At 53.6% G+C, this 16530-nt stretch overlaps 1 protein-coding gene across 2 annotated transcripts; it reads right to left on the bottom strand.

Annotated features, from left to right (window-relative positions):
- Positions 1-996: 996 nt before the first annotated feature.
- Positions 997-14707, bottom strand: Pygm (glycogen phosphorylase, muscle associated). 2 transcript variants are annotated; one of them, XM_020164962.2, is made up of 20 exons: positions 14370-14707; positions 13285-13386; positions 13129-13207; positions 12942-13045; positions 12466-12597; positions 10907-11018; positions 10730-10812; positions 10174-10317; positions 9750-9842; positions 9397-9543; positions 9114-9277; positions 8691-8805; positions 7570-7671; positions 7097-7244; positions 6754-6812; positions 6509-6650; positions 5555-5762; positions 1804-1938; positions 1545-1611; positions 997-1434 (listed from the first exon to the last, which is right to left on the bottom strand). In XM_020164962.2, exons 1-20 carry the CDS (start codon positions 14610-14612, stop codon positions 1285-1287), a joined length of 2529 nt encoding a protein of 842 aa, XP_020020551.2. In that variant the 5' UTR covers positions 14613-14707; the 3' UTR covers positions 997-1284. The 2 variants fall into 2 exon arrangements, with proteins under 2 accessions (XP_020020551.2, XP_020020553.1); XM_020164964.2 differs by lacking the exon at positions 14370-14707 and adding an exon at positions 13656-13879.
- Positions 14708-16530: the final 1823 nt, after the last annotated feature.

Raw genomic sequence — 16530 nt, forward strand, 5'->3', positions numbered from 1 at the left:
GCGGGGGGCCGGGGGGGTGAGAGAGGAGCCTGAGTAGGGCCAGGAATGAAAACGCCGCTACTTGGAGATCTAGTTCAATGTCTGGGGATGGGGCGAGGGACTCCCAGTTCACACCAGAGAGACTGGGTCCCCACAGCGCCACATGGAAAGGGGCAGCTGCAAACAGCCAGTGGGTTCTCCGCAGCTTGGGGACGGGAGACCTGGGTGCCTGGGCCCTGGCAAGGAGGAACTCGGGAGGGGCAGCTGCAGGCAGCTGGGGACCCCACAAGCCTAGGGGACCGGTAACAGTTTCCGGCCATTTGGGTTCAAACACACTCACTGTGAAACCAGAGGCCCCAAACCTCCCTTTCGAAGTTTACCCCTCCCTGCCTCCAACCAAGGAGGCAGGACATGCCCTGCACCTCAGTCTTGGTAACAGGAGACTCAGAAACAGACCCTTTCTGGGCTTCAGTTTCCCTATTGTAAAGGGGTTGGGTGACACTGGCTGAGGCTAAAATGCCTGTGAACGCCCTCCACCCTAGCTCGCTCCTGACTCCGGATCGAGCGAGCATAGCCACCTGCTAAGAGACCCTAAAACGCCGCAGTGGGGCGGGGTTAAAGGCGGAGCCAACAAGGCTCCAAGCACCCACAGGCTCCGCCCCCTGCGTCCCCCCCCCCCCCCGCCCCCCACAGACACACACAGCGTGTATGCTAGGTAGTCCCGGAGGCCTTAGCTCAAGTCCCGGCTCCCAGTCCCGGTGGGCCCCACCCAAGCGGACGCCCCGCCCCTGGCCAGCCAGGCTGGCCGCTGACCTAGTATGGACACGGCACTGGGAAGAGAGGCGTGCAGGGTGACGCCAGAAAAGGGGCTGAGTCCCAGGCCCCGCCCCAAGGGCTGCTGCTCCCCTTCCCCACAGAGGACGCACCTGCCTGCCCCGGTGGGGAGGGCAGGGGGTGATTGCACAGCAACTGTTGAGCTAGCCAGGCGCTAAAAATATTTTCCAACAGAGAGAAGAGTAAGGAGGCTCCCGAGGAGAATCAATTTATTGGGCAGTGGGTGTAGCTGGTCAGACCCCATAAATATAAGGGGGGAGGGAGCCGGGAGCCAGAAGACAAAAGGTAGTGTCCTCATTCACACTGGACTGGAACCTAGAGACTGGGAAAATGAGGGTTCAGAAAGAGGCTTAGAGATCCATCTCCAGTCACCTATCCTATGGATGAGAAGCCCAAAGAATTGGGCTGGGGGTGGGGGTCCAAAGGATGGCAAAGAGATGCAAGGGCTGGTTTGGGGTCTCCTCGGAGGGCTCAGATCTTCTCGTCCGGGGCTGGCAGGCGCTGGTAAGAAGGCTCTACACCCCAGATCTCCCTGGCGTATTGGGCGATGGTGCGGTCGCTGGAGAATTTGCCGGAGGTGGCTATGTTCTTTATCACCATCCTAGTCCATTCTCTTGGGTTCTACAGGTTGAAGGGAGCTCTGGGTTCACTCTGCCATCAAGGTTCCACCTTGTGCCCATCCCGGCCAGAGCTACCAAAGCCCTGCCTACCCCTAGCCCAGGACTCCTCACCTTGTACAGGGCACTGACTCTCTCCTGGCATTTAATGTAGTCTTCATAATCTGCAAAGACCTTAAACCTGGAGAGGAAAAGGAGAGGCAGGAAGCTCTATGAGGTCAAGGTCCAGGCCCCTCCCATCCCAAAGAACAGCTGGGGTCCTGGAGAATGATGCTACAACTGCCCAGGACCTCTGTCCAGCCTCCCCACCCCCACCAGAGCCCTGTTCAGCCCTATAGCCCCACCTTCATGGTCACCTGGCCAGCCAGCTCACCGGTCATGGTGCATGAGCATGTTGACAATGTCTTTGAACAAGTCAGGCTGTTTGGGGGAGAAGAAGCCGCTGCTCAGCTGCTCAATGATCTGCCGAAGCTCAGGGATGCGGTCATAGTACTCTTGGGCACTGTACCTGCCGGACAGAGCTGTGGTCAGCTCTCTAGAAAAATCTGTGTCCCAGGCCCAGCCGAGAGCTGCCACACCCCCTCTGCAGGTCCTTTCCTGGCAATCCCCTCCCTTCTCTGCTAGCTTTTCTTCACCCCCTTTGTGGATGAGGAAACCCAGACCTGGAGGGGACAGAAAGGTAAGTCTTAGGGAGAAATGACCCAAACATTGTAGGCACATATGAATAAAATAAAAATTAAAAAAAAAAAAAAGGTAAGTCTTAGAGCCAAATCCACCAAACACAGGCTCTTCCTGCCACCCAACACCAGTGTGTTTCCTCCATGAATTCTTGGGCTGGGCAATGGTTCAGTGGTAGAGCACTTGCCTAGCATGTGCAAAACTCTGGGTTCCATCCCCAGCACTTCACTGTCCCAAGCCTGTCCCTGACAGGTACATCCTCTGGTATGTCCCCTTAAACTCTGTCAGTTGGCTTCAGCTTTCCTCCACTTTCTGAGACAGCACAATCATCCCTCTAAACCACACATTCAAAACCCTCCACAAAGGCTATGCATGGTGGTGGATGTCTATAAACTGAACAATTGGGAAGCTGAGGCAGAAGGATTTCAAGTTTGAGGCCAATCTGGGTTATATAGGAAGAACCAGTTTCAAGCCAACAAACAAGCCAGTGGCTCACACCTGTAATCCTAGCTAATCAGGAGGCTGAGATCAGGAGGACTATGGTTTGAGGCCAGCCTGGGCAAATAAATAGTATTCCAGACCCTATTTCCAAAATAACCAGAGCAAAGTAGACTGGAGGCGTGGCTCAAGAGGTAGAGCACTTGCTTTGAAAGCACCTGCTTTGCAAAAGGAAAGTCCTGAGTTCAAACCCCAGTCCCCCAAAGGAAAAAAAAAAGAAAAAGAAAAACCCCCTGGACACTAGTGGCTCACGCCTGTAATCCTAGCTACTCAGGAAGCAGAAATCAGGAAGACTACAGTTCAAAGCCAGCCCTGGGCAAATAATTCCCAAGACCCTATCTCGAAAAAAACCCAACACAAAAAAAGGCAGGTGGAGTGGCTGAAGGTGTAGGCCCTGACATCAAATCCTAGTACCAAAAAAAAAACAAAAAAAACCTCCCCAGCCTGGAGGCGTGGCTCAAGCAGTAGCAAGCGCCAGGCCCCAAGTTCAAACCTGAGTATGCCCCGCTCAAAAAAATACTCCCTAAGGCCAGCCTTGCTCTCCTTGCTCCCTGTCCCTTTCCAATAAGAAACCAAGGACTCCATCACACTGTCTCTGAACCCAGTCCCTTGCTTTGCCTCGCTTCAGGCTACTCTCCATTATGGTGTCACCTCCCACCCGGGTCTCCCACTTGCCCCCTGCAGTCCAGTCTCTATCCAGCAGCCAGAATCGTGCTGAATTGAACATGCAGGACTTCATATAAGCCATCTCAGGGCTCCCTCCAAGTCTCAACTTTCTAGTCAAGTCTCACAGGAGAAAACCATTCTTTCTTTTCTCATTCATTCATTTTGTGGCACTAGGGATTGAACCCAGGGCCTCCATGCATGCTAGGTAAGCAATTTACCACTGAGCTATATCCCCAGCCCTTTTGTTTGTTTTTTGTTTCTGAGATAAGGTACAAGCTTGGCCTCGAAATTTCCATCCTTCTGCCTCTGCCTCCCAAGTAGTTGGGATTATAGGAATGTACCACCACTCCTGATTAATACAAGAAATTCCTTTCAGCACAAATGCCAGTTCACTGAAGCTCTTGGTGGAAGTATAAACTGGTAACAACTTTTTTATTTTGGGGGGCAGAACTAGGGTTTGAATTCAGGGCCTTACACATGCTTTCTGTCCTTCGTATCGACCTCCTGGAAATAAACTTGGCAACCCATAGCACAGTCCTACAAACTCATACTTTTTGACCCAAAAAAATCCTCCTAGTAATTCCCTCTCTCCCTCCTCCCTCTCCTCTCCTCTCCTCTTCTCTTCTCTTCTCCCTCTCTCTCTCTCTCTATTTTTGGTAGTACTGGGGTTTGAACTCATGCTTGCCAGGCAGACTCTCTACTACTTCAACAACATGTCCAGCCCTAATAATTCTCTTAAGGAAATCATCAGATATGTGGACATAAGTGTAAAAGGTTCCTTACTACAATAATATTTTGACTAATAAGCAGGTAAAATTAACCTTAATACCCAGTCATACAGAAATGGTTAAATATAGGATGGAATGCTACATAAACATTTAAAATATTTTTGAAGACTAGCCAGGTGCTGTGGCTCATGCCTGTATCCTAGCTATTCAGGAGGCAGAGATCAGATGGATCGAAGTTCAAGGCCAGCCCAGGCAAATAGTTCACAAGACCCAACCTTGAAGAAACCCAACACCATAAAAAGAGGGCTCAAGTGGTAGCTCGAGACAAAAAAAAATAAAAATAAATAACTAGCTGGGCAACTGAGGCTCACACCTATAATCCCAGCCACTCAGGAAGGAGAGATCAGGAGGATTGCAGTTAGAAACCAGCTTGGGCAAATAGTCTGAGAGACCCTATCTAGAAAAACCCATCACAAAAAAGGACTGGTGGAGTGGCTCAAGGTGTTGGCCCTGCTACTGCAAAAATAATAATAGTATAAAAAAGACAATAACGGGTGGAAAAAGTGCTGGAGGAGTGGTAGAACACCTGCCTAGCAAGCACAAGTCCCTGGGTTCAACCCCCAGTACTGCCAAGAAATATGTATGTATATTTTTTGAAGACTAGTGAAATGAAAAATGTCCCTCCAAGCCTGGGGGCATGTCTCAACCAGTAGAGCTGAGTTCAAACCTCAGTCCTGCCACAAAAAGAAAGAAATGTCTCTCTAATGTTAAATAATGTATCAGTATTCAAAATCCTATATACGTATTTTCAACTTCTGCTACTTGGAAGCTGAAATCAGAAGGATTGCAGTTTGCCACTGGGCAAATAGTTCATGAGACCTCCATCTCCAAAATAAGCAGAGCAAAATGGACTGGAGGTGTGGCTCAAGTGGTAGAGTGCCTGCTTTGCAAGTGCAAAGCTCTGAGTCTGTGTTTCTGAGCACAAGAAGAGATCTAATTACTATGCTCCTTTTTCCCTTTTTCCTTTGGCTTCCAGGGAGCTAATGATTAAATTTCACCTACAATTTCTGAACAGCATAATGTTAGGGTGGGTGTGACTTTCCCTTTCTTTCTCTTCAGTTCTGTTACTTCTTTCTTTCTTTCTTTCTTTCTTTTGTTTTTGTAGCACTGAGGCTTGAACTCAGGGTCTACACCTTGAGCCACTCCACCAGTCCTTTTTGGTGAAGAGTTTTTTCAAGATAGGATCTTGGGAACTATTTGCCCAGGGCTGGCTTCAAATCACCATCCTCCTGATCTCTACCTCCTGAGTAGCTAGGATTACAGGCGTGGGCCACTGGTGCCCGGTTGTTACTTCTTTGTTTTCCCATTTCATTAACCTTACTTGCTTTAAGCTCCCTCCAAAGTCTTCCAAAATCCCGATGGCCATAGCTCAGATCTTGCAGACTGAGCAAGCCTTCCCAGGCAGCTCCCCCACCCCCGGCCTGCCCTCCAGCAGCCACACTTTGGTGCCTCCAACCCATGAACCCTGAACACTGGAGCCCTTGACCGCCATACCCTTTCTGGTCAAGCCTTTCCACGTCTTCCACCCGCATGCCGAAGATGAAGAAGTTATCCTCCCCCGCCTCTTCTGCCATCTCCACATTGGCCCCGTCCATCGTGCCAATGGTCAGCGCCCCATTGAGCATGAATTTCATGTTGCCAGTGCCCGAGGCCTCGGTGCCCGCAGTAGAGATCTGCTCGGAGAGGTCAGCGGCCGGGATCACTGGAGGACACAGCAGCAGGGGGTGAGGTCAACTCACAGAGGGGACGCCATCCTCCTGGCTCTGGGTATAGACAGATCACCAGCCAAGTCTCCTCTTACTCCCCCACCCTCTGCCCTCCACTTTTTTTTCCTGGGGTACTGGGATTTGAACTCAGGACCTCACACTTGCTAGGCAAATATTCTACCACTTGAGCCCCTCCTCCAGCCGACCCTCTGCCTCTTGTTGATCCTTGAACATCCAGGATCCTCCTTGGATAGTGCACTTTGATTATGTAATCGAAAGGCACCTACAGGGCAGGGCCTGGCATTGACAGGGCACAGCTCCGCCATAATGTCGCCCTCTCAATTCCATTAGAGGGACACCTGGTGGTTGGTGCCTGGCCCTCTCTAGATTCTTCTTTTAGAATCCAGAGGGCAAGCTGGGTACTGATGGCTTATGTCTGTGATCCTAGCTACTTGGGAGACTGAGATCAGAAGGGGTTTAAGGCCAGCCCAGACAAACACTTTGCAAGACTCCATCTCCAAAATAACCAGAGCAAAACAGACCAGAGATGTGACTCAGGCATAAAGCACCTGCCTTTACAAGTGCAAAGTCTTGAGTTCAAATCCCAGTCCCACCCAAAGAAAGAGAGGGGGGGGAGAGAGAGAGAGAGAGAGAGAGAGAGAAAGAGAGAGAAAGAGAGAGAAAGAGAGAGAGAGAGAGAGAGAGAGAGAGAGAAGAATCTGGTACCTCCCCTGGGACAGACCTTTCTCGGCCAGCGAGACACGGTAGTTCTCCAGGAAGATCACGCGGAGGCGGTCTCCCACCACCGGGTCATGGTTCACCACATCCCCAATGGCAGTGATGAGTTTGATGATCATCTTAGCCATGTGGTACCCAGGTGCTGCCTGTGGGGCACAGTCTGGGTCAGCACTACAGCCCTATCCCTTCCCTTATTCTACCATCCAGCCAGGTGTCCACGCGGGTGTCCAAGACCCCAAGCCCAGTCACCTTGCCTCCAATCATCACAGTCCGGGGCACAAAAAATTTATTGGGCTCCTTCTTGATGCCTGTGGGGAAGAGAAGCATCAGGAAACCAGCATCTCCCCTCTCAGTGGTGGCTCCCAACAGCTGCCAGACAGCCACACCTTGAGCTGGGACACAACATGCCCTGGCTTGGACAGTCACTTGCTCTGGGCCTGTCATTCTATCCTCCCTAAGCCTCAGTTTGCCCATCTATGAAACGGGGATAATTCCACATCTCTAAGAGTGGTCAGCAGGCCCAAGGAGACACTGATCAGGCAGGGCACGGTGTACAGAGAAGACTGAGACAGACGCAGTCCTGGCCACCCACGGTTGTAGAGGGTGATGACGTGAAGGCAGTTGAGGAGCTGACGCTTATATTCATGGATCCGTTTCACCTGGATGTCAAAGAGCGAGTTGGGGTTGATGTGGACTTTGTATTCTCTCTCCAGGTATGCAGAGAACTTCAGCTTGTTTTCCTGCAGGCAGGGAAGGTAAAGGACTCACCAAGAGGCTTTGACTTCAAGAAGTCCTACAGTCTCGTTGCCTTCCTTTCACTCAAGCCCAGGAAGGCAGATGGTAGAAGGCTCACCTGCTGCCTTCCGCCACCCCTGCACCAGGACAGACATTGCTAATCAATGTCAGCACTCTCCCAGTGAGACCAGATGCCGCCATCCTCCACCCACTTCCACGAAGCCTCCACCAATGGCCTGACGTTGCGGGAGAGATGGGCTTTAGCGGCCACCCTCCTTCACGCTCCACACGTCAACCCTGGCATGGAGCCCAGGCTGCAGACCTCCCCACCTGCTTCACTTTGGCCACATCACGGATAAAGGCTTCATCGTCCACATAAGAGAGCAGTTTGCGCAGCTGGTCCAGGTCTGCTATGTACTCCTCCCCGATGCGCTGTGGGAAGATGGCACTCAGCCAAGCCCCCTCCCTCCTACCCTACCTCCTTTGGACATAGAGGGGTCCCTTTCCAGGTTGGCAGGGCCCCTCTACCTTGTGGACTGCTCTGGGAGTGCTCTCAGGTCCTCCTCCTGCAGCCTCCCAGCCAGGGCATGATGCATCCCCATCCATCTATCTGCCTCCTTTCCCAACCCTGATCTCTGATGGCTGACCCCACTGATCCCTGGCTTCTTGCCTTTTCCGCAAGCTAGCAGGACTTCCAGCCTCTCCACTAGACATCTACGCTTGTGCAGTCTCACTTCAGAAGTGACTGCAGAGTTGGGCACTGGGGACTCGTGCCTGTAATCCTTGATATTTGGAGAACTGTGGCTCGAGGCCAGCCCAGGAAATAGTTCATGAGACCAGACCCCATCTCAGAAATAACCAGAGCAAAATGGACTGGAGGTGTGGCTCAAGTGCTAGAGTGCCTGCTTTGCAAGCATGAAACTCTGAGCTCAAACTCCAGTCCTACCAAAGAAGAAGTGACCAGGATGACACCCTTCACTAGAGTGTTAACTTCAGGTCTGTAGCCAGGGTCTGTCTCCATTACCCATAGGGTACACTCATACAGATAAGAACTGGTGCCTCAGCTGGGCATCAGTGGCTCACGCCTGTAATCATGGCTACTCAGGAGACAGAGATTAGGAGGATCAAGAATCTGCCAGCCCAGGCCAATAGTTCTAGTTCGTGAGACCCTATCTCAAAAATACCCAACACAAAACAGGTCTGGTGGAGTGGCTCAAGTGGTAAAACATCTGCCTAGTATTATGAGGCCCTGTGTTCAAATCCCAGTACCACCTTCCCCCTGCAAAAAAAAAAAAAAAAAAAAGAACTGGTGCCTTTTCCTCCATGGGGATGCCAGGCTTGTGGAACACAGTGCAGGTGGACTGCAGCCCTCAGCTGGAGGCCCTTGTACAGTGAGCTACCTATACAACTGTCACTGATACCCAGCTGATTAGTGATATGTGGCTTCTTACCTCGGCAATGACCTCTGCCAGCCCGGGGTTACAAAGAACCAGCCAGCGCCGCGGGGTGATACCATTGGTCTTATTCTGGAATTTATAAGGCTCCAGCTCGTAGAAGTCCTTGAAGCTGCAGGGTGGTGTTGGGCAAAGGTCACCACTGACCCCTGCAAGGCCCTCCTCCCTTGGGCCCTTCTCTAGTTTCCCTAGAGACCTAGAATGAGGGGTGCCGACCTGGGGGGGTGCTGTGTGTAAGAAGGGATCAGCTGGGAATAGGACTGACCTGCAAGGGGCTATGATGCTCTAAACATGCCACCTGTAGAAGGGGCCAGCCCGGGAAAACCATGAAGGGTAGGAGCCAGGCAGTGAGGGGTGGGGCCTAAGTGTGGCAGGGATGGGGCGGGGCCTAGAGGGGCGGGGCCTGGGAAGCGGGCTCACATGGTCTGCTTGAGGATGTCCGAATGGATGCGAGCCACGCCATTGACGGCGTGCGAGCCGGCGATGCACAGGTGCGCCATGTTGATGCGCTTCACCGCACCCTCCTCCACGAGTGACATGCGCCGCAGCCGGTCTACGTCCCCCGGGAATGCGGCTGCCACCCGCTACGCCGAGAGGGCCCAGAGCTAGGGCCGGGACCCAGCAACCCCAGTCCCCAAGACTGACCCTAGCCCTCCCCTCGCCCAAGGCTCGGGACCCTCACTGCCGCGCCTCGCCAACTCACGTTGAGGAAGCGTTGGTTGATCTCATAGATGATCTGCAGGTGCCGAGGTAGCAGCGCCTCCAGGAGGTGCACGGGCCACCGCTCCAGGGCCTCGGGCAGCACCGTGTGGTTGGTGTAGGCACAGGTCTTCACTGTTATTTCCCAGGCCTGCCACAGGGCGGGGAGTCAGCGCGAGGCCTAAGCCCTATGCCTGTCCACACACTGGGCCCTGCCACTGCAGAGCCGGACTCCAGGACCCCAGCCCTCTGACCTCACACTGCTTCACTCCCTTCCATCCTTCCATCCCCTCACACTGGAAAGGGGACCATGAGACAGAATGGACCAGACAGGAGTGGAAGGGTCCTGAAGCCCACCTTGTCCCAGTCCAGATGCTCCAGGTCCACCAGAATCCTCATCAGCTCAGGGATGGCCAAGGAGGGATGGGTATCGTTGAGCTGGATGGCCACCTGTAGGGAAGGGGACTGGGAATCAGTCTAGACCCCAAACCAAGCACAATGGTGACTGTCCTTCTCCCCTTCAGAGCCTTCCAGAGAGCCAGGCGTGGTCTGTGGCTAATCTGGGGTGCTCACAGTGATGGGGGAACAGCTGGAGAGTAGCACACAGAGAAGGAAACCCAGGTTATCTGCTTGTTGATTGAAGATACTGAGTCACACACACACACACACACACACACACACTCCCAGCCTCCACTTCCTCATCTATAAAGTGGGGAGGGGCAGGTGAGCCTGGAGGAGAGAGGTGACAGGACACGAGACACTATGGCCATGAACAAGGTACCTTATCCGGGAAGGCATCAAAATTTGTGCGCACAGGATCACGGCAGCCGAACTTGGAGGACTTGAACCGCCGGATGATGTCCTGTAGGGTGGCAGCCACTACGAAATACTCCTGCTTCAGCCGCAGCTCCTTCCCCTCAAAGAACTGGGGACAATGCAAGGCAAGGTGGAGTCTGGAGTCCCAAAGTGGAAGTGGCAGGGGTGTGGCCTAACGCTGCTGGGGGTGTGACCACCCACACTAGTACCCAAAGCCCTAAACTGCCCCCACCTCCAGGACCCAGGGGGTCTTTGTCTCCACCAAGTAGTACAGTGGGGGACAGTGTCAGAAATGGGGTCATTGTAGGGTTCCCCAGGGAACAGCCCCTCCAAAACATCCCACCCTAACCTGCCTCCCTCAGGATTCAGGCCTCCTCCCACTCAAAAGACTTGGGGTGGAGGAACAGGGCACACGGAACCAGCAATATTATGCCCGGGCATGACTAGGGCAGTAGCCAGTGTCCCTCAGCTTTCCTGACCCTCTCCCAAGAACTCAGGCTCCAGCCCAGAGGGTGACGCACATTATCGTTGGGGTACAGGACACGAGAGATGTTCTCAGCCAGATTTCGGTCCAATACAGCCTGGATGTAGCCACCGACATTGACTGAGGAACAAAGTGGGGACAAGGTCAGGCTGGGGCTGAGCAGGGGCCAGGTAGCGGGTAGGCGGAGCTTCTGACCGCCAGCAGAGAGACTCACAGTCTTTGAGGTTGAAGTCATTGGGGGCCTTGGCCGACCAGAGGCGCATGGTGTTGACCACGTTGTTGCGGTAGCCAGGTACTGGTGTGTCATACGGCATGGCCAATACCACCTGCAGGGGGCAGCCTACTCAGGAGCCAGAGGACCAGGCTTGGGCTTCTGCCCGCGTCTGACTTGTAAGGCCTCCCTCACCCGCAGGGCTGGAGGTCCAGGCATTGTCCCTACCTGCCACCACCTCCCAAGCCTAGGTACTAATCCCATCGCCGGTGTATACTAGCTGGGTAACCAGGAGCAAACCACACAACCTCTCTGGACCTCTTACATAAAAAGACCGCAGCCCCCTATATTGTCCCTAACACTCCCACCCCCTGCCTTGTCAGAATGTCCTGAGGATTATGGGAAGAGTCCAAGGGACAAGTCAAGAACTGACTATCTTGGCCTGAGCAAAAGTGAGGATACTTTGGACTCAAGAGAGGGCTGGAGGAGCCTGGGGGTTGGGTTGAAGTTGTGCAGAGGTCAAGTCTATCCATAGTTCTTAAGTCTGGTTGACCACAGGGGTAATGAGCTGTGACTAATGCTGGCTTCACATCCCATAATCGTCTATAACTGCTGCTAAGACCCACCTGGGGCAGTGCCAGGGGCACCCTCACTCCTGCAAAGGACCTCCTACGAAGGGCATCGACCTCCCTGACACTAAAGAACCCCTGATTGGAGAAGGGTGGAAGTTGCAGCTCAGAGATGAAAGACATTGATCTAAGAGCACACAGCCAGGCAAAGCCAGGCCTCTGGCCTTTGAGCCAGAACTGCATGTTCCAGGCTGCATGGGCACCTAGCCTGTACAGCCAGCAGCCCTACCGGGCCTGGTCCTGGACAATTGGTCCTGCTCAATTCTGTTTCTTTTTCTTTTATTTTTGGCAGTACTGGGGTTTGAACTCAGGGCCTCACGCTTGTTTGGCAGGCACTCTTACTGCTTGAGCCACTCTGCCAGAATAAATGCCCAATTCTGAAAGTCTAGAGGTTTCTATGGAGTCCACTGGGGGCTGATGACCTGCAGTCGAATCTGCAGGATTCAGATCCCTAGATTGACTTAAGGTTCCCTGTAACTTGCTGTGTGACCTTGAACAAATCCTTTCCTCTCTGGAGGCCTTGATTTTTTCCATTACCCTTTCTAGGCTGTTGCTTTGCTTTCGTGAGATTCCCCAGTTCAAATGTACGAAGTCACTGTGACAGTCCTTTGATGAGTTTTGTGGTGTGGCAAGGAGCAGGGTAGGAAAGGGGTGCTGGTAGAGCAAGGACAGCTCTCACCTCCTTCCAGACTCTGCACTCAGCCTGAACCTCCCAGTGGCCCTGACTCCGGCCTCTCCTGGCTCTGGCTGTGTGACCTTCTGTAAGTCACTTAACCTCTCTGAGCCTGAGTGTTCTTAGTTGTACAATGGCACGGAGTCCAATAGCCTCCAGGCTCTTTCCCATTAGGGGCTTCCTCCCCACCCTCTTCCCTTTCACCTCCCTCTCCCCTGACCTCTTTAGAAGATGCCCCCCCACAACCCCTTCATCCTCACCTGTGTGTCCACCCACTTGGCCCCCTGGCTGGTGTGCTCCACTCGGCCATAGAAGTTCACAGGTAGTGTGAACTCAGGTCGAGCCTTCTCCCAGGCATTGCCGTAGCGAAGCCAGTCATCAGCCTCTTCCATCTGAGAAGAAGGCAGGGTGGGGACAGGTAGGTGGCATGAGACCCAGGTTCTCATACCATGGTGGATTATGGGGCAGGGCAGGACAGTAGCAGTGGCAAGGTATGCCATAGACAGTGGGCCCTGGTCTGGTGGGTTATCCAGTGGGACCTGGTGTGTCGCAAAGAGTCACAGGTGTGAACTACCTGTTCAGGAGGTTACCAGCTGGCTTTGGGGACAGTAGAGAGAGGCAAGGGTGCTTTCCTTGCAGCCTGGAGCAGGTTCTGGACCATCCAGGGATGGATGGCCAAATGGGGGAACCTCTCTATTGTAACCAAGGCCCCACAAGGTCAGGGCCCACTGCTTACCTGCCAGCCTCCACAAATCTTCTGATTAAAAATCCCAAACTCATAGCGGATCCCGTAGCCATAGGCAGCCAGGCCCAGTGTTGCCATGGAGTCCAGAAAGCAAGCTGGGGTATGCAGGGAGGTGGGTGTCAGGCACCCAATATGAAGGAGCCCTCTGCCACCCCACCCCCACAAGCTGCCTATTTACCTGCCAGCCGCCCCAGGCCCCCATTGCCCAGCCCTGCGTCTTCCTCGATTTCCTCCAGCTCCTCCATGTCCAGGCCCAGCTGGGGAGAAGAATGTCAGTGGTCAGGACCAAGTGCCAACAGGGAGACCCCCCCCAGCCCTTATTGCTCCCCCACACCTGGTAAGTGGCCTCGTCACAGGCATTCTCCAGGGCCAGGTTCACCATGGTGTTCTGTAGTGTCCGTCCCATGTAGAACTCCAAAGACAGGTAGTAGATCCTCTGCCCAGAGACACGCGGACAAGGAGGAGGGGTCAGGGCCACCACTGAAATTCAGCCAAGCCCAATGGGGCCTGGACTTCTCACCATCATGCCCTGTCCCCAGGTCCCATCATGTCCTATCTCTGTCCCCAAGTTTTTTCTCCCCACTCAAAGGAACCATCAGACTTTGGGGTCCAATAGGTAAGGTCCTGGCTCCACCATTCCTCCAACTTTGGACAAATCTCTGGCTTCAGTTTGCTCATCTTGAGAGTGGGGCTGGCCAGACCTACCTTAGGGATTGAAGTGCTTGGGATACATGCCCCCAGTAGTTCATCAGTCAGGACACAGAGAAACACCTCCATGTTCCCAAGAGGGCAAGTCCAAGACCCACAGAAAAAAGTCCTTTGCTCAAGGTCACACCGTGACTCAGGGCCAGGAAATGCCACCTCCTGTCTGTGCAGTGCCCAGTTTCCCTTCACCCTCAAGCTTCAGTCCCAAGAAGGGGATAGACCACAGGCTTGGAGATGCTGAGTGCCTGGTCCCCCCACTTCCTGGGCCCTCCCTGCCCCTCCCCCACCCATGGTGTGGGATATTATGTTACTGACATTTACCAGTGACCCCCTCCAGACACTTGATCCCTGCTGCACCCAGCTGCTCCAGCCTTGCCCAGCCTGTGGTACAGGCACACCGTGCCATGCTCACATCTGATGGCATGTCCTTCCACCCCAGTCCAAACCAGGCCACAGAAAGATGTTTTCCTGCCCACCATCAGGTCCTCCGACCTTCTGGTGGGGGCTGGCTTTCACAAGCTGCCCACCTGCTCCAAGCTGTCATCTCTCTGCCTTGGTTCCCCAGCACCCATTCCTCCTAGCACCCCTGGATCCTCCAACCTCAGGCCATGTTTTGCTGCAGAAACTTGGGGGAGAGGCAGCCACTTGGTGGAGATCACCCAGCTCCCTGGCAGGACCCCAGTCCATTCCCCACCCAGGGAGCCCCCAGAGCACCTTGGGGTCCTTCTCATAGTAGTGCTGCTGCGTGCGGATCCAGCGCCCCACAAGGTGGTCGCGCACGGTGTGGGCCAGCGCAAAGTAGTAGTCTCGAGGGGTGGCGACATTTCGGTCCTTGACCAGCGTGAAGTGCAGGTGCCGGTTGAAGTTCTTTTTCAGCTCAGTCACGTTCTCCACGCCAGCCAGGCCACGCACACTGATTTGCTTTCTCCTATCCTGGTCTGACAGGGGCCGGGACATAGCTGCAGGAGGGCGGGCCGGACTGATGGATGTGTGGACAGATGGACTGAGGGCCTTGGTGCCTCCAGTCAGGGAGTGGAGCTCCCCAGCTGCGATAGAATTTAAAGCCTGGTTCTGGGCAGCATGTCCCGCCCCTTTGCCCCACACCATCATGGGAGGGTCTTGGCCAGGCAGCTCAGGGAGCTATTTTGGGGGCAAGAGAGGAGGAGAAGGAGGGGTGAGCTCCACACAAGCTGGGCCAAGTTCAGCCTGGCCGGTTCACAGTCTGTGCTGACCCACTTCTTCCAGGCTTCAACACTATGTCTTCTGTCCCCTGTCCCTGCCTTTTACAGGGTTGGAGAAGGTACTGCAAGCAGTACATTGGACTGGGAGGCCTGGGGCTTGATTAGAGCCTGCTGGCTGTGACTTTGGCTAGGGTGTTCCACTGTCCGAGTCCTTTCCCTGGTGTGTGGGTGAGGGTTGGGACTGAATGGTGAACCTTCCAGCAGGCCTCTTGGAAGAGGCTCAGGGGCTGTCATGGAGCAAGGAGCAGGTTTCAGGAGAGAAGTCTGGTACTTGGGTTGTGGACATGCCCTCCTTCCTCAGAGCAGTGGGGCTTGCTTTTGACCTTGACCGGGAGTGTGCAAACCACGGAACGGATGAATACCAGTCAAGTTCATCATGGACGGCAGCCCTCACTGGAAGAGGCACTGTCAGTAGTAGCCGCATTCAGGGAGGCTGTGTAAGTGGCCAGAGGGCCTGGGAGCTGAGGGCCAGCGTGCCCTGAATAAAAGAGCTACAGCTAGCCGAGAACACTGCAGCTGTGAGAAGGGGGACCAGGACCCTAGGGTCTCAGGAGGTGGTTTGAAGGAGGTCGCCTGAGGCAGGGCCACTGCCCTCACCCCACCCCCACCCAAACTAAGTGGCTCTGAGCTCCCCCTGTTGCTGTCCCTCAAGGAGCTCTGAAGTGACCTTTTCCAGAGGGATAGTCAAATTACAGGCCTGCTTTGGCTATGGCTCCAGTGCAGGGGTCCCTGGGAACGGTAGTCTTTTGAGTCCCAAGGGTGGGAGAAGTTGAAGCATTTCCCACCCACTCATAATACCGGGTAAAGGGAGATGAGAGAGGGGGATAAGAGTAATTGAGGGAGCTAGACTCTGGTGGCAGGATTGCAGTTTGAAGCCAGCCTGGCAAATAGAGACCTTGTTTAAAAAAAAAAAAAACCCATCACAAAACAGGGCTGGGGGGAGGGGGGAAGTGGCCCAAATAATGTGTACACATGTAAGTAAATGTAAAAATGTTAAAATAAAAAAAATAAATTTCCATGTTTAAAAAAAAGTGCTTTTAAAGTACAACACACACACGCGCACACACACACAAATCTAGGGCTAGTGGAGTGGCTCCAGTGATAGAGCACCTGCCTAGCAAGTGTGAGGCCCTGAGTTCAAATCTCACTACAGCAAAAAAAAAAAAAAGGGGGTGAATGTGATCAAAGTATATCATGTGTGTGAAATTGTCAAATGAACCCCTCCTACACTGTACAACTGCTATTTGCTAATAAAAATGTGAAAAGAAAAAAAAACTGGTCAATTGCATTGTGATCTCCCTATGACTCACCTGCTTGGCCTTCTCACCCCCTCCTCCCACCTGGGCCACACCCAGGGCAGGGATTTAGTGGGCCAGGGCTGGAAGTTGTGACCTTCCTTTAAAAACAAGCCTATTCTGCACGCTCCAATCCACCATGTGTGGCCTGGCTGCTTTAGCCCATTCCTTCTAAGGCTTTGGCCTGCTCCCCATTCACTGCTCATGTCCTGGCCCCAAGCACCAACTTGCCGTGTGGTCTTAGGCTGTTACCCTTCCTTCCTGAGTCTTGGGACTCAACTTCACCAAATGTATACTCTTGAATGAGAACATAAGCCCTGCCTCATTCAGTTGCTGTCT

Source organism: Castor canadensis, chromosome 1, assembly GCF_047511655.1.
Source record: "Castor canadensis chromosome 1, mCasCan1.hap1v2, whole genome shotgun sequence".
In the NCBI taxonomy this organism is placed as follows: domain Eukaryota; kingdom Metazoa; phylum Chordata; class Mammalia; order Rodentia; family Castoridae; genus Castor; species Castor canadensis.